This window comes from Mustela lutreola, chromosome 7 (genome assembly GCF_030435805.1).
Source record: "Mustela lutreola isolate mMusLut2 chromosome 7, mMusLut2.pri, whole genome shotgun sequence".
NCBI classification, from domain to species: domain Eukaryota; kingdom Metazoa; phylum Chordata; class Mammalia; order Carnivora; family Mustelidae; genus Mustela; species Mustela lutreola.
The window spans coordinates 69,351,971-69,372,521 of record NC_081296.1 but is presented as its reverse complement, the minus strand read 5'-3'; the positions used below and the strand labels follow the sequence as shown (position 1 = coordinate 69,372,521).

Sequence of the window (20,551 nt, the reverse complement as noted above, 5' to 3'; positions counted from 1 at the left end):
TACCTCTAGCAAAAGCTGGGCTTCCGAAAACCAAAGAGGGCCAAAGAGGAGGTCCTTTCTTGTGTCTTTTCTCCCCCATGACTAGATAAGTTGAAATAGAAAAGACATAGGCCCTCAGTCCCAAGATAGTTCCCAAACTTCCCTGGAAGAGTGTTCCAGACCCGGTGGGCTTAGAAGAGCAGGGGCTCTGACTTCTACTTTTAGGATATTTATTTTTCACCAAGAAATTCTACCTCTTTATCTGTTTAACACAGATGAATCCCAGACACACAGGTCTCTCTATTACCAAAATAGCCACAAACAAGTAGCAACTTAAAGCCCATGAAGTGTTTAGGGCCTGAAATTTGGAGTTGGATATGGGCCTCCTATTTATGGAGTCATCTCTTCCAGAGTCTTCCAGCATTGTCCAGGTAAGATCTCTGAGGGTCTCTTGAGACCATTGAAGTAACAGGCTTAGAAGTGTCCTCTCAGCTTCTAGCTGGCAGATCTTCCCCCATTCCACCCTTCACCCCAGCCCGGCACAAGAGATAAAATGAAAAAGGGCAACTCCCAGCAGCTGGCCCAAGAGATACCAGTGGGGAGAGAGAAAGAAAAAAAGAAACATGTGTGGGAGCTCACAGGAGGAGTGGGAGGACACTCCACTGTTGTTCTTAAACCAATGAGAGTACCTCCATCATTTTCTCTCAGGACAGATTCAGAAAGGCAGCAGCACGGAGCAACAGTTCAAGCAACAGGCATTTTCTGTGGTCAAGTGGAAAAGAGCAGCCTATAGCCATGGGACAGGGTGAGCCAAGCCACTTCTCCATGAGGCTTACTTAACTCTCAGTAGCTCCTCCATCATAACGTGTTTTCATGAAGAGAAGTAGGATGGTGGTGGAGGTTATGGTGGTGTGACTGGTGGAGGTGGTGTTAGGTGCTGCTGGTGGTGGATGTGATGGTGGGTGGGGCTGTGTTAGGAGTGGTAGTGGGTGCTGTGGTGGTGGTAGCATCGGTATGGCTAGGTGTGGCAATACGGTTGGTTGTTGGTGGTAAATCGGTGGCCATAGTTGTGAAGACGATGATGACAGTTAACATGGATTTATGGCATTACAACATGATTATTCTCACTGGATTGTGATACACACAGGAGATAACCCTGGCAAAGCATGAGGGCATTATAGCCTCAAAGCTAAGTTGGAAAGAAGGGGAGGTAAGAGTCAGGGAATCCAAATTCAAGGGACAGAGGCCAACAACAAGCAAGATAATAGATAGAACCAGAGGACACAGAAAGCTCAGGAGCCTTTGCACAAGTCTGTTGTATATTTGCAAGACTTATTATAAAATGAGAACTGCTTGAAAGGCTGTCATAATACTCTCAGGTCCCCTCCTTGGAAAGTTTTTCGGGGGCTACAGGAGGCTGTGGGTTTGGTGAGCCTTTAGGTGAAAGAGCCAAGTATGATCTCGGGTGAGTTGGTTCTAACTCTCTGGGCCTCACTCTTGTCTATAAAACAAGAGAATCAGCTCAGCAATTTCAAAACAAGCTTTAAAAATTATCTGACAGTGTTTGAAGAAGACAGGAGTAGGGGTAAGCAAAATTCTAGGTTTTATCCATTGTTTTGGATAGGGACCAGAAAAGAAGGTCAACAATGAGAGCAAGCATTGCTCTTATTAATAATATAGTAAAAGTCTCATTGAATGGGACTTCCTACATGTCTGACACTGTGCTAAGTGTATTAATACATTAATTCATTTCATTTCTCCAACTCTGCAGAGAAGGATGATTATTCTAAGGAAGAGGAAACTGAGGTTCAGGGGGTTAAGTTACTTGCTTTAGGTGGCACAGCTAGTATGTAAGTTGACCTGAGGATCTGAACCTCAGTTTAACTCTGACTCCAGGGTCTCTGCTTTTACTAGAGTTGTCACATTTACCTCATTTCCGTGACTTCCCTTTTCCATCACAGCTCTGGGGATCAAAAACTGTGACTTCCAGGCAGCAAAAAACAATGAGGAGCACCACACCAAGGCCATCAGCTCCCGGCATCTCATTGTGAGAAGAGGACAGCCCTTCACCATCATCCTGCACTTCCAGGCTCCAGTCTATGCATTTACGTCCAACCTGAAGAAGGTAGCCCTCATTGCACAAACTGGTGAGTGGGGCAGGCCTGGGACTGGAGAGCTTCTTGCTCTAGGACTCCCTCAGGGAACAAAGGGGAAAATGGCCCCCACTGTACCTGAGACTCAAGAAGTCCTGTCCACCTGGGAAGGCTGTGGTGAGGATGAGATAACATGTCTAAAAAATAGTGTGTATTGGGGTGCCTGGGTGGCTCAGTTGGCTAAGTGGCCAACTCTTGCTTTTGGCTCAGGTCATGATCTCAGGCCCTGGGATTGAGGCCCTTGTGTGGCCCTGCACTTGATGGGAAGTCTGCTTGAGGACTCTCTCTCCTCCCTCTTCCCTCCCCCTGTTCTCTCTCTAAAATAGGTAAATAATTTTTTTTAAAAAATTCTGTTTATTATGATTCAGAAGTTGCTGAGCATCATTATCACTAAGGGGTTCCTTTTGGTTACAAATATATCAGTTTTGTAGAAAGCCTGAATGGATCTAATCTAGGCTTATGGTAACACTTAATCACTACTATTTATTGAATTTGTACTGCATGTCAGATATTGGGCCAAGGACTTTACAGTATCACATTAAGACTTCACATCCGCCCTACGAAGAAGGCATACCACTATGCCCACTTTATACACTATGGATTTTTTTCTAGATGTAAGTCGATGAGCACAGAGAACCTGTGCTCTCCCCGCACCCTTTACTGCCTCCCATTACTGGATGGGCTGCTTCCATTCTCATTGAAAACCAGTTATTCGCCTGTTCCAACTTTGTGATACTTGACTTTATTACTCTGAGTTGTGACCAAAAGGTTCAAATGACCAACTCATCTCTGTGTGACTGCAGGAGAGCATCCTTCCAAGGCCAACAAGACCCAAGCCATATTCCCAATTTCCCATCTGGGGGACCAGAAGTGGTGGAATGCGGCAGTGGAAGACAGAGATGACCAGTCCTGGGCCATCTCTGTGACCGCACCCGCAGACGCCATCATTGGCCATTACTCGCTCCTGCTGCAGGTCTTGGGCAAGAAGCAACTCCACCTAGGCCAGTTCACACTGCTCTTTAACCCTTGGGCTCGAGGTGAGTTTGGACCTGAACCAGCCTGGGCTGCACAGGGACTCCAGGCCTCACAGCTGGGGCACAGCTCTGGAAAAAAGTGACTGTCCCAGGCCCCAGTGGGCAGCTCCCCCTCAGGACAACACCAGCATTCAGTTACTGTGGTACCTGCTCCTTGGCTGAATGGCCTCTCAGACACGGGACCTGTGTCAGTGTCACCCTTGGCACAAGCAGCCTGGGGCCTCCCACTGAAAGCAAAGGCTTATCTCACCACCAAACCCTGGTGCCAGGTCGGGGCTCTTTGGTCACACGAGCTGAGACTCACTGAGATGATCCTGGCAGAGCTGCTCTTTATTGTGATAGCACAGGGGCCGAGAACTGGAAAGTGGTTCTGGAATGGATGCAACCTGAGGAATGGGCTTCTTTGTTTCTCCCCTGGGTTCCCATAGTCTGCGTTCAGGGTGAATCCAGGTTTTACAGGACCTGAGGTCTATTTGTATAATTTAAGGAAAAGAACACAAAAGTTTGAATTGCTGAGGCCTAAAGTGGTCTGTGCAAGTGAAGGGCCCAAAGCTTCAGCTTCATCAGCTCTAAAATAAATCTGCCCTGTTTGGTTGTCTTGCTTCTCTCCACTTGTATGTTCTCTTACTACTGGCTGCTGGGTCCTCTCCACATTGTTCTAAATATTCGCTAGAGTGGCAAATGAAACAGCTAGGGGCCTATAACTCAGTGGACTAAGGGTGGGCTTTCCTGAGGTCAGGTGACCTCCTGCAGCCCCACCAGTGGCCACCTTTTGGCTAAGCCCAGCCTTGGCTCTTAGGGCTATTTCATCTAAAAAAATCATCGGAGGTGGTTGACATGTCCCAAACATGAGGAGGGCATCTCCTCTTCTTTCCCATTCTGAAGGTTGACTTAAATCTGCCACCCCTCACCTTAATCCTCGGGGCTCCCTGAAGTGTTTCTTGGGGGGGATGGGAAACAATTTCAACCAGCTTTCCTGTCCTCACTACCCAGACAACAAGTGCAGAGCCTTTTTCTTTCAGGAGTTTCAATGCCAGCCTGAAGCGGCCCTCATAAGGCAGGGCTGGAGACAAAAGGAAACAGGGAAGCAGACAAAATCTTCCCGGGCTTTTCCAGCCAGTTCCTAACTCCCTTTCTTTGTAGCATCTGAAACCCAGTGGGCTCCCTTTCTCCACTTTTCTTGCACAGGGTGGGGTTCTCCAATCCCCCTCCTTCAGGTAGCCCTGCCTATCCTCAGTTCAGGCTCTTATTTCCTGATCCAAGGGGATGAGCAGGTAGAGCAATAGAGGGGAATGAGTGTCCATTCAGGGGCAGCTGCCCCATGTGGGTAAATGTGGAGTCAGGGCCCCTTCAGCTGCGGGAGGACCCATGGCTCTTGACATACTCCCCTCCAAAGTTGAAGTCCCAGTCAGTGTACCTGCCTCGCTGACTTGAGCCCACAATCAGAGCTAGGCCCTCATGCCAGAGCAAAGACACAGCAAAGACAGCTCTGAAACTGTGCTCAGTTCAGTGGGAACTCTTAGCCTTGACTCCATGCCAGGTTTCTTGCCTCTAGGCTTGGTTTGACCTGCCTGGGGAAGGCCTCTCTACGTGAGTCCCTGTGGAGATGTCTGTGTTGGCAGGGGTGAATGATGGGCTCTGCTCATCTGAGAAGTGATTAAGAGATTTTCAGATTATCCAGGACAAGTCCCATCTTAGCATAGAGATGGAGCCTTCTGCACTCAAAAAGAAATTTTATATCCTATAAGTAAAGTCCTATTCAAAAGCAGAGAACTTTATAAAAGGGGGCCACACTCTGGGGAGGAAAGGGGAGGATGATGCAACCTGCGCTCTGATAAGGTACCTCCCAGAGCCCTGCAGAGCCTGGGGCCCAGGACCTCAGTTTGAAGTGATTTCATAGAAGTACTCAAGATGGAGGGACAGGAGTCAAGGGCTCCTCAGGCACATGGTTCTATGATTTTAGGCCTCAGATTCTTCAGGACTTCCTAATTTTTAATATCCTATCCTTCTGTTGTTTTGCATACCGTACCCTCCTCCCAGCAGATGCCTAGAGGGATAATCTGGAAAGCCTCTTCTCTTATTAGTAGTCCCCAGGAACCAGCCTAAGCACCCTCCTCCCCTACCCCACCCAGCAACACGTGCAGAGAGAAACAGTTGGCAAACAGAGCAGGTCTCCCTGACGCTCCCGGCTTCCTAGAGTGTCCTCCTTAAAGCCCACAATCCTCCTCATGAACCCCAGCCTGACCCTTTGAGGAAGGCAGCAGGAGAGGCAGGAGAGATTGTGGGAGTCTCAGACCCACTTGGATGCCCCCAGGGCTTCCACTAGCTTCTACTTCGCCCAGCTCCACAGTTCTCTCTGACCCTGTCTTACCGTGTGCTCCTCTTCCTTTCTGCTCACCTCTGTCAACCTATGTTTGATAGTTTTGGTTTTTTTTTCTGAAACACCATTTAAAAGTTTTTTTTAACATTTTATTTTTAAATAATCTCTATGCCCAATGTGGGGCTCCAACTTGTAACTCCAAGATCAAGAGTTGCATGCTTTACCCACTGGGCCAGCCAAGCACACCTGAAATGCTATTTATTTTTTTTCTTTTTTACTTGAACCTGTGAGATCTAACAGGTCCACTGGGAATTTCCCTGGGCTGTTGCCAAACTCTCTTGGGCCGAAAGCACTCTGGCTGCCCATGTCTTCTGGGAACCAGTAGGCTTTTTAAGCTTGACTTGTTCCCGTCTGTCTGGTTGACCATGTAGGCCACCTTGACTGACTCCTGGGACTCTGACCCCTGTCCCCACTCTGCATCAGAGAAGACTCTGGGTCCCAGTGGGGTCAGTGAGAAAAGGGAATTCCTCCCCAGTCTTCATCACGCCCAGAGCTAAAGGGAAGGCCAGCAGCCAAACCTGGACTGGGCAGGGAGGGCAGAGGCCTAGATGTGGAGGGCAGGCCTAGCTCCCCACAGGCCCTCATCCCTGCCGGCTTTTCACCAGAGGATGCTGTGTTCCTGAAGAAGGAGTCTCAACGCAGGGAGTACGTGTTGAACCAGAATGGCCTCATCTACCTGGGTACAGCTGAGTGCTTCCACGCAGAGCCCTGGGACTTTGGCCAGGTATGGTGACCTCTGAGGAAGGGCAGTGATTGCCCCATAATCTTCAGTGTTCAGACCAGAGCTGGCAGATCCAAAAGCCTATAGATAATGAGGCCATTTCTTTTGTTGTTGCTGTTGTTCTTCTCCTTCTTCTTCTTCTTTTTAAGAATTCATGCCGTGAGTTTATTTACAAACATATTGAGTATGTTGAACTTGAGTTTGATCCATTTTTCAAAGAGAATGCACATCTCAAAATGCTCTCTTCCATGTCTGTTTAATGGATTAATTTAAACACCTTATTTCTTAAGCAGTTAGTGTCTTACTACAAAATAAGGTGAAGGAAATCCAGCCCCAAGTATATAGTCATCATAACTAGTAAATGCTGCTTGTTTTCTACTGAAAATGGCAAATCCTTCCCTGAGCCCTCCTCACAGTGGCTCCTACAGACCACAGAGGTTGTGAACCTCCAGATGCTGTATCCCAGCATAGCGCTCTTGGAAGTTCTGTGAAAGGTGCAGAGACCCAAGATGGACGAAATGGTGGCGCCACACAGAATCCTCCTTTTCTCACAACCTTGTTTCCTGGTGTGTCAGTGAGGCTTCTTTTGGCCATTTCCGCCATGTGGTGCCTCTTTCCTCAGGGCCACGTCAGACCAGCCTCCACAGCTTCCAGAGCTATCTTCCTAAAGGCCACAGCAGATCAACACTCTGTTAAATCCCCACTGTCTACAGGATAAAAAGTAAATGCCCTGGCTTGACCCCTAAGGCCCTTCAGAGCCAGGCCACTGCTTTCCTTTCCTCAAGAGCCCCTCCATGCAGCAGCTTCTGGCCATCCCCTGAACAAACAGGCTCAATATGACTGGAATACCTTCCCTCCTTTATCACCCCAGAAAATTCCTACCCATCTTTTAAGACCATCAGAATGTTTTCCTCAGCCCCCAAAGATAAGAGTGACTCTTCTCACTATGCCCTCTGCTCTGGGCTGACATCTTTCCTAGAACACTGGCTGTGTTCCTGAGATCCATAGTCTAAGTGCCTACATGACCCTCTCTGCTCCTAAATGTGGATTCCTCAAGAGCAAGAGCTGTCTTGGGTCTCCTCCCCATGTGGGTCAGTCCTAGAAGGAGATGTAGGAGCACAGGAAATGGCAAATAACAGAAATGAGCTGATACAACTCTGGTCCTCAATGGCTCCCACCCTGTTGGGAATTCAGACAACAGAAAAGGCAAAGGATGGGACTGCGTGGACTCAGGGACCAGGGGGGATGGTGGAGGGAGGGAAAAGCCAGAACTCCCACAGGAGACAAGAAGGCAAGGCTGGAAGGAATGGAACCTGAGTCTGGAAGAAGTCTGAGGTGATGGTGGGGGGATGAGTATGCAACCTGGAAGTCTTCATCATGGTCCTATGTGCTCCTTGCAGTTTGAGAGCAGTGTCATCAACCTCAGCCTCCGCTTACTGAGTGTGGACAAGCAGGTGGAGGAGTGGGGCAACCCTGAGCATGTGGCCTATATTTTGGGTGCCTTGGTAAGTGAGTTGGGGAGGGAGGGGAGTCCTCTGCTAGAGCTGCCAACATTTACGGCCCTGGAAATCTTCAAATCACAAATGGTACCTTCCTCCTAGGATGTGGGGGCCAGTTCCTAGAGACAGTCTCAGTGAGGAGGGAGGGCAGTAGTATCCACAAGGGAGAGAAAAGCAAAGGGAAGTGTCATCCCTTGGGACACAAGCCAGGAGGACTAAAACTGGTCCGGATTTCCTCAGAGCACTCCTCCTCCTCCTTCCTTTTCCTCCTCCCATCAGCCCAACCTGCAGGCTTAAGTCCATGGGAGGGAGGGGATAGGATCTAACTTGCCCAGTGTTTGCTGTTCAAGTGGTCATTTGTTTTCATTTCTAAATTATTCCTAAGAATATACAGACCATGAAGGTAGTTTGGGGCTTCCTACTATCCCTAAATGTCCCTTCAGAGGAATTGTGATTTCCTCATTTCTGCTCATGCCTCTGGACTCCCCTCTGAAGAGGTGGATGAGGACAAGGTCAACCTGTGAGGAGGAGGAAGCTTGGGATAAGTGGGCCTTGAGGCCCCAAGTGCAAATGCTCTCAAAGGAATCAGGGTCAGGCAAATGAGGGAGTAGTGAAACCAGCCGCCAATGAGAGGCAGCTCTCTGGCTTTTCTTAGGATGTGAACTTTGCTTGCCAATGTGGTCCATGAATCCCTGGCTTCCAGAGGGCTAGAGAGAAAGGAGAATTTCCCAGGCCCCATCCTAGAAATTATAAGCCAATGGGTAGGGTGAAACCCAGGAGTATCCAGACGATTCTGATACAGGTAGTCTAAGCCCTCCTTACTCCCTGCCCCTCCTCCAGAGGCTGTTCTGTCCTGGGCCCCACATAACATGTGCTCATTTCCACAAACAGCTGCATGCTCTCAAGGAGAAGAGTGTCCTGCCCCCAACAAAGGCCGCCACTGCCCAGGAAGGGGCCTTGCTGAGCAAGCGCCGGGGCAGTGTGCCCATCCTGCGGCAGTGGGTCACAGGCCAAGGACGACCTGTGTACGACAGTCAGGCCTGGGTGTTCGCCGCAGTTGCCTGCACAGGTACAGAGCTGGTTTGCCTGCCGCACTCCTGGGTCACCTTGGCTACTGTACAGCGTGTCCGCCCTGCCTTTTGGGTTTCCCCATGCTTTTGCCCTGAAACTTTCCCTCCTCATGCTCCAGGACAGCAAACCCCAGTGCTCTATTATACATTGTGCAAGCCTTGCCCTGCTGTAGACTCTGCCTGCTGCATACACTTTAAGTGTCTCATCTCTCAGCCTTCAAGTACCCTGTGTGTGTGTGTCAGTCCTACCTGCCAGGTGCCGGTGTCCCTCCTCTTTCCACAGCATCAGGCGGCATTTAAGACCATGCCTTCCCAGAGGAGACACTGAAAACTCTAGCTATACATACACAGGCCTCTCTGGCACCCCCTGACTCTTTGGTCCCTTCCACACAGTGCTGCGATGCCTGGGAATCCCTGCCCGTGTTATTACCACGTTCACTTCAGCCCAGGGAACTGGCGGACGCTTGTTGGTGGATGAATACTACAATGAGGAGGGCCTTCAGAATGGAGAAGGCCAAGGAGGCAGAATCTGGTGAGAAGCCCAAGCAGGATGAGGTCCCAGACATGGAAGGTTTCCAAACCCACATGGTATAACCTCATGACAACCCCCTCCCACACTCTGAGTGACCTAGCACTGAGAGGAGGCCCTCAAGATTCTTGTAGCCAGGATGCTCCCAGCACCTCCCCTCCACCCCTAGAGTGTTGCAGCCACTTTTACAGACTCCTCCCATCCCCATGGCAATAATGACTCTGCCATCTCTAGTCCTCTTTAGGACCACTTTCTTCCTCACTTGAATTACTCCTTTGGTGCCTTCAGGATCTTCCAGACTTCCACGGAGTGCTGGATGACCCGGCCTGCTTTGCCCCCAGGTTATGATGGATGGCAGATTCTGTACCCATGTGTTTCCAATGGAGGTGGAGGTAATGGCTGGGGGTAGACCCACTACCATCCTGGGCTGCACAAAGCTGTGCAAGCAAGAAGTCCCTCAAAAACAGGAGCAGCAGGAGGTCCAAAGGGGGTCTGTGTCTTCTAAAACAGGAGAAGTAGAACGAGTGATAGTGGCCAACAGAATGCTCACCTGAAGTCTGAAGCAGGCTCAAGGGAACAAAGGTGTTAACCATCTAGGCCCAAGGCCATGGGGAGACTTGTCCTATCTCAGAGCAATGGGCGAGGGAGCAGAGTCTCAGTGAAGGGTAAAAGGCCTTAAGATAGCTGGTGGATATGCTGGGTTAGGGGCTTGTGAGAAGAAATCTCCAGGAGCCATACAAGGACTGCTCTTCCTTCCTCAGCAGCAGAACAGTAACAGAGCCTGGCATAAAGGAAGCGCTCAATAAAGGTGACCTGTTCTCATCATATCCGTAGTAGAGCTGGCTAAGGAACTCGGCTTTACTACATTCCTCTGAGGTTCTTCCTGCCCAGTTTCTGAGAGGTCTCCTGCCATAAGCCATGACCAAAAAGTACTGTAACTAAATAATTGTGAATTTCACTACTGCAGTGCCCTTCCAGAAACTCTGCCTTGTGCCCACCTCTGACCTTGATCTCAGGGAAGGGAAAATAGGGTATAGGATAGGGACTGAGGTTATACAGCTCTGACTCAAAGGTCTGGGTACAGTTCCTCTGGCTCACTGAACTTTTTCTCCCTCAGTCCTGGGGTCCTGTGATCTGACCCCTGTCAAAGCAGTCAAGGAGGGGACACTAAGCCTGACCCCTGGAGTATCAGACCTTTTTGCTGCAGTAAATGCATCGTGTGTGGTCTGGAAGTGTCGGGAGGACGGCGCACTGGAGCTGACCAACTCCAACACTAAGTATGTTGGCAACAACATTAGCACCAAGGGTGTGGGCAGCAACCGCTGTGAGGACATCACTCAGAACTACAAGTATCCTGAAGGTACTGGGCAGGGGAGGGCCCCAGGCTTCTCAGCACCTGAAACGCCAATAGAGGGTAAGGGATGGGCCAGGAAGATGCAGGCCAGAGAGACTCACAGTCTTCTCCCCATCATATAAAATAGGATTTTGTAACCCCATTTGATACCATCAGCATTTGGGGGCAGATAACTCTCCATTGTGGGGGGGCTGTGCATCACAGGATGTTCAACAGCATTTTCAGGTTGCATCGACTAGAGGCCAGGACTCCACAATGGGCTGTGACAACCAAAAAGGTCTCCAGGTGTTTCTAAATGTCCCCTGGGAGGGGGGGCAAAATTACCCCCCAGTTGAAAACCACTACTATAAAACAACACACTAATACCAACTCCAGCTGCCAGAAGATGTTCTCCCTCTCTCCTTCTCGCCCTCTCTTCCAGCACCCCAAATCTGTTCCTTTCTCCATAGTGATTAATGGCACCACTGTCACCTATTTATCCAAACAAGAAGGCTTGCACTCTCCTCAACTCTCCCTCCTTCACTGCCCCATATTACTCTCACATCTCTTTCCTCACCTTCTTCCTGACTGCTTATAGAAAATTCAGGGCCTCAAGAGCTCTTGTCTGCAGCATTGTAACAGCCTCCTAACTGGAACCCCCTGGGTCCAGTCTCTCCATTATCGCTCCCTTTCCAACTCAGTTTCCACGAAAGACACAAAATGATGTTACTCCCCTGCTCTAGAATATTCCATGGCCCCCACTGCCCTTGGAATAAGTCAACTCTTCACTTAGGAAGGTGTGAGTCCCTGCAGACCTGTCCTCAGAGTCAGCATGGCTTGTCCAAAAGTTTGCTCTCCCACCATTCAAGGGGCAAATGCTTAACACCTGAAGAACGGGAATGACCTGGAAGAGACACGCTTTATCTGTGGTGGATCTGCCCAATGCAGACTTTTTTTTTAAAGTTATACATATATTTTAAAGATTTTGTTTTATTTATTTGGCAGACAGAGATCACAAGTAGGCAGAGAGGCAGGCAGAGAGAGTGGGGGAAGCAGGCTCCCTGCTGAGCAGAGAACTCGACACAGGGCTCAATCCCAGAACCCTGGGATCATGACCTTAGCCAAAAGCAGAGGCTTTAAACCCACTGAGCCACCCAGGTGCCCCAAGTTTTTTATATTAATTACAGTTGGTTAACATACAGTGTAATATTAGTTTCAGGTGTACCATATGATTCAACACTTTCATACATCACCCAGTGCTCACGATGACAAGTGCAATCCTTAATCCCCATCACCTATTTCACCCATCTCCCCCAACTAGCTTCCTTCTGGTAACCAACAGTTTGTTCTCTATAGTTGAGTCTGTTTCCTGGTTTGCCTCTCTCTCTTTTTCCCCCTTTGCTCATTTGTTTCTTAAATTCCACATATGAGTGAAGTCATATGCTATCTGTCTTTCTGCGACTGAGTTATTTCACTTAGCATAATACACTCTAGCTCCAACCATAGTGTTGCAAATTGCAAGATTTCATTCTTTTTAATGACTGAATAATATTCGTGTGTGTGTGTGTGTGTGTGATCTTCTTATTCATTCATCAGTTGATGAACACTTGGGCTGCCTCCATAATCTAACTAGTTGTAGAAAATGCTGCTATAAACATGCATCCCTTTGAATTAGTATTTTTGTATTCTTTGGGTAAGTACCTACCAGTGCAATTGCTGGATTGCAGGGTAGTTCTATTTTTAACTTTCTGAGGAACTTCCGTACTGCTTTCCAGAGGAGCAGAACCCACTTGCATTCCCACCAACAGTGCAAGAAGGCTCCCCTTTCTCCACAACCTCACCAAAACCTGTTGCTTCTTGTGTTGTTTATTTTAGCCATTCTGAAAGGTGTGAGGCGATATCTCACTGTAGTTTTGATTTGCATTCTCTGATGATGAGTGATGTTGAGCATCTTTTTGTGTGTCTGTTGGCCATCTATATGTCTTCTTTGGAGAAATGTCTATGCATGTCTTCTGCCCTTTTTTTAAATTGGATTATTCATTTTGGGGATGATGAGTTTTAGAGATTCTTTATTTTGGATAGTACCCTGTACCAGACATGTCATTTGCACGTTTCTTCTCCCATTCTGTAGGCTGTCTTTTAGTTTTGTTGTTTGTTTCCTTTGCTATGCAGATGATTTTTATTTTGATGTAGTCCAAATAAATTTTTTAAAGATTTTATTTATTTATTTGACAGAGAGCACAAGTAGGCAGAGAGGCAGGCAAAGAGAGAGGAAGGGAAACAGGGTCCCTGCTGAGAAGAAAGCCTGATGCAGGGCTCAATCCCAGGACCCCGAGATCATGACCTGAGCCAAAGGCAAAGGCTTTAACCCACTGAGCCACCCAGGTGCCCCCAATAGTTTATTTTTGCTTTTCTCTTGCCTCAGGAGACATATCTAGAAAGAAGTTGCTATGGCCCATGTCAAAGAAGTTACTACCTGAGTTCTAGGACTGTTTTGTGCTTTCATGTCTCACATTAAGACAGACTTTTTTTTTTTTTTTTTTAAGCTAAATGTGGCTTTAGAGAATTACAGAGCTCTTGTGATTTTGGCTTTTGAGTGGCAGTGGGTAAATGAATCTTAATCTTGGACTTTTACTAGAACGGTCTATACCCCCTAGATAAGAGGCCTGCTTTATTTCCTCTATTCTTCAGGATCTCTTCAAGAAAAAGAGGTGCTGGAGAAAGTCCAGGAAGAGAGAATGCGACATGAAAAAGACAGTGGCATCCATCCTCCCAGTCTCAAGACTGCTGAACTTCTACACATATTCTTAGAAGTACCCTGTTCCTTAAACCTGGGAGGGGAAGCCCAGTACTCAGTGAAACTGGTTAACCTCAGTGACCAGGAGAAGGCAGTGCAGCTGACATCTGCCTTGCAGGCAATATACTACAATGGCATCCTTGCTGCTGAGCTCTGGAAGAGGAAGCAGTCCCTTATGCTCGGTCCCAAGGGTAATTCTATGGCCCCCAGATATTCCCAAACTCCAGCTTCCATCCTGACAGGCAGCAGCCTAAGGGCACCCCCTGAAAGTCTGAAGAGGTGGCTTCTAGCCCCTAATGTGCCCCCTGTTTCTCTGCCAGTCAACACATTTATTGAGCTTCACAGAGACCAAAGCCTCCACAATTCCGACTGCAGTCAGATAAGGAAACAGACAATGGTAGCAGTTAAAGAAGTGTTTGATAAGGTCAACAGAGTACAACAGCAGGGGAGCATCTCATCCAGGTTACAGCAGGCTGCTCCCAGGTAAAGCAGACTGCACTGGGTCTGAAAGGATGAGTAGGAAGGACAGTGAGAGCCAAAAAGTAAGTTACGAATATTCAAGGGACATGGAAGAACATGTGCACAGGTTCTTCCTCCCCCCAAAGTCCTCCTTCATTGGTCTGGGATGGGGTCCAGGTATTGGTACTTTTTAAAAGCTCCCCATGTTATCCTAGGGTTGAAAGTCCCTGGACTACAGCAGTTGCTCTCAAACTTTGCTGCCTATCAGAATCACCTGGGGAAGTTTGATGCTCAGCCTGTCTCCCAGATCAATTAAACTGGAAACCCCAGGGTTGGACCCAAACATCAAAAACTGTTTAATTTCACTGAGTGATTCCAATGTGCAGATAAGAGAGGATCAGTGGACTGGAGCTTGTCTACATTATTTCAACAGCCTCCTAACCAGCTCTCCTGCCTCCAATCTCTTCACCGTGTTCCCTTTCTGAGTGGGGCAGAGTCTGGATCATGCAGGGACTTGTATGTCATGCCAAGGAGTTTTAATTTTGTTCTTTGGGCAGTGGGAAGCTGGGGAAAATGTGAACTAGAGGGGCCTATGTGATCAGAAATCCATTTAAAAAAAATAACTTTTGTCTGAGTGGAATGGAAGAAGTCCTATTAGAATGATGACTCTCAGCCTTGGCTACATGTTGAATCACCTGGGGAACTTTAAAAATACTGCTGCCTGGGCCTCAATGCCAGAGTCTAATATAATTGATTTGTTGTGTAGCCTGGGATTGGGACTGTTTTATAATGCTGTATGATTCTAATGTGCATCTAATGCTGACAACACTGAATCAGAGGTTGGAAGGCTTTATAACGGGCAAGGCATGAAGGACAAATTAGACAAGCAGCACTTCCAATGAAGACATATTAAGGAGGTAGGACAGACTGGACTTGTGAATATGTGTGTGGGGGGCGGTGAGAGGGTCGCTTCCTTTCTAGAACAGGAAAAATGGGGGAGAGCACGTATGGGGAGAAGGATGATGAGTTCTGTTTGTGGCATGTTGGGTTTGAAAGTCCATGAGACATACAAACAGATGGCCAGTAGATGGCTAGACACCTAAACCTGGTATTCAAAATAAAGGCCTGCATTGGAAACCAGAGGTGGGAATCCCTGCCCAGAGAGGGCTGCCAAGAGTCAGGGCATTGATGAGTTCCTGGGGGTGGAAGAAAAGTTGTGAGAAGAGAAGAGGGTGAAAGGGGAACCCAGGCAGCACCAGCATGTAGGGGGAAGGCAGGGAAAGAACATGGAATAGGGAAACAGAGAAGTCAAAGAGAGGAAGGAGCAACCAGAGAGACAGCAGAGTGGCCATGAGATGTCGAGGCTGAAAACAGACACTGAGGGAGTGGTCTTACTGAGAAGTGATGTCAAAGGTCAGCTTCCTGAAGGCTAAACAGATGAAGAGCTGAGGAAGCAAGACATAGTATGCAGTCCTTCCTGGAAGAACCGACAGAAAAAGGAGACAGGCTGAGTGGTGGTCAGCCAGGGACACTGGGTAGAGCGAGGGCGTTTTTTTGTTTACTTAAGATCAGAGAGCAGAATCTGCTTATACACTCAGGAAAATAATCAACAGAGAGGGAAAGACTGAAGCCTCAGGAAAGATGGGTTATAACTGATGGTGCAACCCTTAGGGGACTGAGAGGCAACTAGAATAACTGTAGTTACTTTTGGTAAACACAGTGTTAAGTGTTCCATATGCATCATCTCACTTATCCTTACAACAACCTTCTGAGGCAGCAGCCATTATCTTTTTTTTTTTTTTTAAGATTTTATTTATTTATTCGACAGAGAGAGAGATCACAAGTAGGCAGAGAGTCAAGCAGAGAGAGAAGGGGAGCAGGCTCCCCGCTGAGCAGAGAGCCTGATGCAGGGCTCGATCCCAGGACACTGAGACCATGACCTGAGCCAAAGGCAGCAGCCTAATCCACTGGGCCACCCAGGCGCCCCGGCAGCAGTCATTATTATCCCCACTTTACAGATGAGGAGATCAAGACACATAGAGGTTATATAATTTGCTCAAAAGTAACACAGCAGGCAGTGGAGGGGTCAGAATGGGGCAGAAACTTACAGAGTGGAGGGTCTGACTTGGGGAGGGAGGACATCTCATCTTCCTGGAGGTGGTAGCAGGAAGCAGGGGTAGATGACTATGTCTACAGGTTGGGACTGGGAACATGAGCTTGAGAAGATTCCTAGACAATGAGGGATGGCTTCATTTTCTCTCCAAAAGGGAAAGAGAAGCAGCAGAGAATAAGAAGGAACTAAGTAAGCATATATTCAGCAATGACTGTGTGGCAGAGTCTGAGATAAGCACTCAGTATCTCAATTTAACACAAGCCACCCACCAGGTAGGCATTTTTATTAGAAAAGGAATCTGAGGCCAGAGAGCTTAACTTGTTCTAGTCTGCAGGGGCCTTCACCAGTCGCGCTGAGGTGGTCTGGCAAGAGTGTTGGAGGAGGCAGTGATGGCGGTAGGTGGTGGGATCTTGACGGAGTTCAGTTTGAAATTGCTGTGAGAAATGAGGCATCTTTCTGACTTCAATAATATACTGACTCCTTTGCACTATGTGTAATATTGCCTGTTGCCAGGGCACACACACTCATGATTTGCACTGACTCCGCCTGTCTTATGTTTCAGCTAACATAATCACCAGCAACCTGTCTTTCTCCCATTTTGAGCAAAGCCCACCAGAGAACAGCTTCCTCAGACTCACTGTCATGGCCACGGCAATGCACTCTGAATCCAGCCTTAGCTGCTTTGCTCAGGAAGACATCGTCATTTGTAGACCACACCTTACCATTGAGGTAGGCACCAGTCCTTCCCCAAGTCACTCTCACTTGCTCCTGTTTCAGAAGGAATCAGAGCCCCTCAAGCTTTAGGGCAAACAACCATGCTCTAGGATTACTAGAAAATGTCAGGTTGAGAGCTCCTTCTCTTGAAAGAGATGGTTAAGGTCTACATCTTCCAGCTTCTTTTTTTTGGTTCCATATAGATTTTAAAAAGCAGGGCCTCCCCAGTTGCTGCCTCCATTCTTGAATAATACTAGCCTATATTTATTTAGCACTTTATACATATGCCAATGTATTTTCACCTTCTTTAATAGAAAAACCCTGTGAAGTGGAACCATTCCCATTATTCAGATGAGGAAACAATCCTGGAGATTATCATACCATGATAATGAAAATGGGATGTTTCAGAGGCTTATGGCTCTTGATCTAGTCCTCTTTCCACATGTCTACCCTGACCAAAATGAATGCGATCTGGTCCCAGCCTTCAATGAGTGTGTATTATGGTTAAGTAAAGGAGGCACAATGTTAGGTCTTTTATGTAAGTGCTTCAATAGAGGTATGAAGTCACTGTGGCATAAGTTAAGTAAGGGGATTAATTTCAGCTGGTGGGTTTGAGGAAGACTTACTAGGAGGATGCATTTATGCCAGGACTTGAAAAATAGGTAAGCTTTAGTGCGGAAGTTGAGGAAGGCCACTGCAGGCCAAAGACTGAGTATAGAGGACCCAGTAAAGGGGAGTTTGAGGGGGTTGCTGGGATGTCATTTAGTCAAGGGAAGAACAGATAAGGCTGGAGAAGGGGGTTGGGGTCAGACCATGAAGGGTTCTGAATGCCTACCAACACTGAATTCTGAAGACAATGGGAACCCCTCCAAGGTTTCTAAGTGGAGGAGAGAAACTACCAGAGATGGCCACAGATGAATCAAGGCAAGGATAAGTATCAATTCAGGAAGACCAGATAGAAAAGTAAAGAAGTCAGGTGTGGAGTTTGGGTATGGATGGCAGAGACAAGAGAGTAACTGAGGAGAGTACAGGGAGGATGCCTAGGAGGGGAAGCAGTAAGTGCAGCCCTGTGCTCATGGCATCCACTCCAGGTTTTGCCTCTTCCCACAGATGCCAGAGACAGCAGAGCAATATCAACTTCTTAAGGCTTCAGTTCAGCTCCATAACTTCCTAGATGCTCCCTTGAAGGACTGTGTGATCTCCCTCTTTGGAAGGGGCCTCATTCACAGAGAGAGGAGGTATAGGTAAGAGACCACAAGCTTCTCGGGACACCTGGGTGGCTCAGTTGGTTAAACATCTGCCTTCAGCTCAGGTCAGGATCCTGGGATCCTGGGATCGAGTGCTGCATCTGGGCTCCCTGCTCAATGGGGAGCCTGCTTCTCCTTCTCCCCCTGGCCCCACCCACCCTCACTTGTGCTCTCTCAAATAAATAAAATATTTTAAAAGAGAGAGAGAGAGACTGCTGCTAGCTTCTCATCTCACTGAAACAACTCTACTTTTTAGAAAGGCATGGATCCAAGATTAATGACTGTCTTTTTGCTGTGTTCATAGAGATAGAAAAAAAATACCTTCTAGGGGCACCTGAGTGGCTCAGTGGGTTAAAGCCTCTGTCTTCAGCTCGGGTCAGGATCCCGGGGTCCTGGGATCGAGTCCCGCATCGGGCTCTCTGCTCAGCATGGGGCCTGCTTCCTCCTCTCTCTCTCTGCCTGCCTCTCTGCCTACCTGTGATCTCTATCAAAAAATAAATAAAATATTAAAAAAAAATACCCTCTAGAAGCAGAACTGAAAGATTAGGGCCTCCCTCCTCCTGGAAGACAGGAGTGAGGAAGTGCCCAATGGGCATCCACCTGACCCCAATTGCTGCCCTGGTCATGCAGGAAGAGGTTTGGTATTGCTGGTAATTGCAGGCAAGGAGTTAGGCCTGAGTATAAGAAAATATCCCAGAGAGCTCAGGCTGCCTCTTGGTGTGGCCAAAGAGCTGTATTCTACTAATGACAACTAATGAGCTGTTTTGGAGATTCATCCACATGTGTTAAGCCCACTGCTCTGGCAACGTAAGTCTTCATTTGGTACATCTGTACTTTCTACCATGCCACTCTACAGTGATGGGCACCCAGAGAGCCTCCAGCTCTCAAACATCACAAATACTATTGCAATAAACAGCCTCACATGTCTTCTTATAAACTAGCTTGAAACTCTGGTCGGGGAGGAAAGAATGTACATCACACGATCTGGTTTGACCGGGTACTGTCAGACTTGTCTGCACAATGACTGCAGAAGTCCACACCCCCTCCAGCAGTACAGGAGTTTCTATATTTTTACCATTTCTCCACTTTTCTTCACTCTTGGCCATACTCAGCTTCCTTTTCTCCAAACAGAAGTAAGGTAATATCTCATTATTGTTCTGATTTGCAACTCTTCATATGTTTATTAGCCTTTTCGGTTTCCTCCTCTGTAAAATATTTGTTTTTAACTTTGCCCACATTCCTTTTGGTGTTCCTGCCTTTCCTCCTTGTTGATCTGTAGGAGTTCCCTGTATGAGTCCTTTGTTGGTTTCAGATGTTGCAAGTATCTTCCTTCATTATTTCTTCTCTCACTGTGTCTGCCACATCCTTTGCTGAAAACACAGTATACAGTTTACAGTTCACCGTGCCTACTCCTGAAATCCCTGGTAGTTTTCTGGCTATTGAGCCAATGCCTCAGCCTTATGAAACTCAATGAATCACTACTGCCAGTAGATTGAGAGAGGAGAGATTGTCAACATTTAACTATACTTTCATGGTATTCCAGATTAATCAGGGGGAAAGCTCCTCAAAGGAAATCTGTGCTACTCTCTTAGTCACTATGAGAAGGTTGCTGATAGGATGCCAAACACCATCTGTTAACAGACTGACATCTTCTGTATATGTCCACTGTACCCTCACAGCACTTAGCAATGTGAGGGATCCAAAACCACAGCCGTCCCAAACATACCCTGGTACTACTACCAAGAGTGGGACCAGTCACAGGTGATAAAAGAAATAACAGATGCAGCTTGGAAGCCCTTAAATTAGGGTGTTTCTCTTCTTAACCCTGCAATTGTTTGCCATAGGGAGGCTTCTGTCTTCTATCTCCTTAAAACTTCCCCTGTTTCAACAGCAAGGTACTTAAATGTTTATTTCTTCACAGTTCACATCTTCAAGCAGGGAAGGATCAGAGTCACTGGGACTAGCAAAGCAATGGGACAGAACTACCACCTGCCTTTTCCTTTTTTTCAGATTAGCTTCTGTGTGGCCTGGAAACATCTTGTACACTGAATTCCAGTTCACACCGACACAGGTGGGGCTCCAGAGGCTCACTGTGGAAATGGACTGCGATATGTTCCAGAACGTAACCAACTACAGAAACATCACTGTGGAAGCCCCTGAACTTCCCGCTTAAACTTCCATTAAGTATCCCTTAATTAAAGTCTGATATTGATAACATGAACTCGGCCCACTAGAGAAATATGAAAACTATTAAGTATATAGAAAACAGGCCCTAGGAGAGAAAAATAAAAGAACTGTACTCCTTTTGTACAAAGTTATCATTTTTGTTTGTTATTTACATTATTTTGTTGCTTTCGCACTCTCTCAGTTTAATTTCAGTTCCTTCTCTTTATGACTCTTTTGAGAAGTATAGAATGGCGCTTGATAAAAGTAAATTAAAACTCATTTGACGTAAAGAATTTCAACTCAAGTACACACAAACTTCTCAAAAGAATGACTGTTGTAGCTGATTAGAACTAAAAA

General features: G+C 47.3%; 2 protein-coding genes and 1 pseudogene across 5 annotated transcripts in view; 1 reads left to right on the top strand and 2 right to left on the bottom strand.

Moving 5' to 3' along the window:
- The window catches only part of CCNDBP1 (cyclin D1 binding protein 1), an 85,197-nt gene that overhangs the window by 53,125 nt on the left and 11,521 nt on the right, over window positions 1-20,551 (bottom strand). The window contains exon 12 of one of the 4 annotated variants that reach the window (XM_059181318.1): window positions 12,900-19,398. The exons of the other annotated variants lie outside the window; for them this stretch is intronic. Within the exon in view, the coding sequence (XP_059037301.1) occupies window positions 19,251-19,398 (148 nt within the window). The 3' untranslated portion in view covers window positions 12,900-19,250. Of the gene's footprint in view, window positions 1-12,899; window positions 19,399-20,551 lie in introns of those variants that run through there. 4 annotated transcript variants of the gene reach the window in all.
- EPB42 (erythrocyte membrane protein band 4.2) lies at window positions 678-20,346 on the top strand. Its single transcript, XM_059181317.1, has 13 exons — window positions 678-784; window positions 1,941-2,126; window positions 2,936-3,169; window positions 6,152-6,270; window positions 7,668-7,772; window positions 8,658-8,835; window positions 9,230-9,368; window positions 9,654-9,757; window positions 10,483-10,725; window positions 13,390-13,686; window positions 16,630-16,796; window positions 17,892-18,025; window positions 20,039-20,346. Exons 1-13 carry the CDS (start codon window positions 775-777, stop codon window positions 20,199-20,201), a joined length of 2,079 nt encoding a protein of 692 aa, XP_059037300.1. The 5' UTR covers window positions 678-774; the 3' UTR covers window positions 20,202-20,346.
- Window positions 6,245-8,693, bottom strand: LOC131836188 (cytochrome c oxidase subunit 7C, mitochondrial-like; annotated as a pseudogene).

Coding starts and splice junctions, on each gene's coding strand:
- EPB42 (XM_059181317.1), top strand. Junction 7,773..8,657: donor CCTATATTTTGGGTGCCTTG/GTAAGTGAGTTG, acceptor TTCCACAAACAG/CTGCATGCTCTCAAGGAGAA. Junction 13,687..16,629: donor CCTTATGCTCGGTCCCAAGG/GTAATTCTATGG, acceptor CTTATGTTTCAG/CTAACATAATCACCAGCAAC.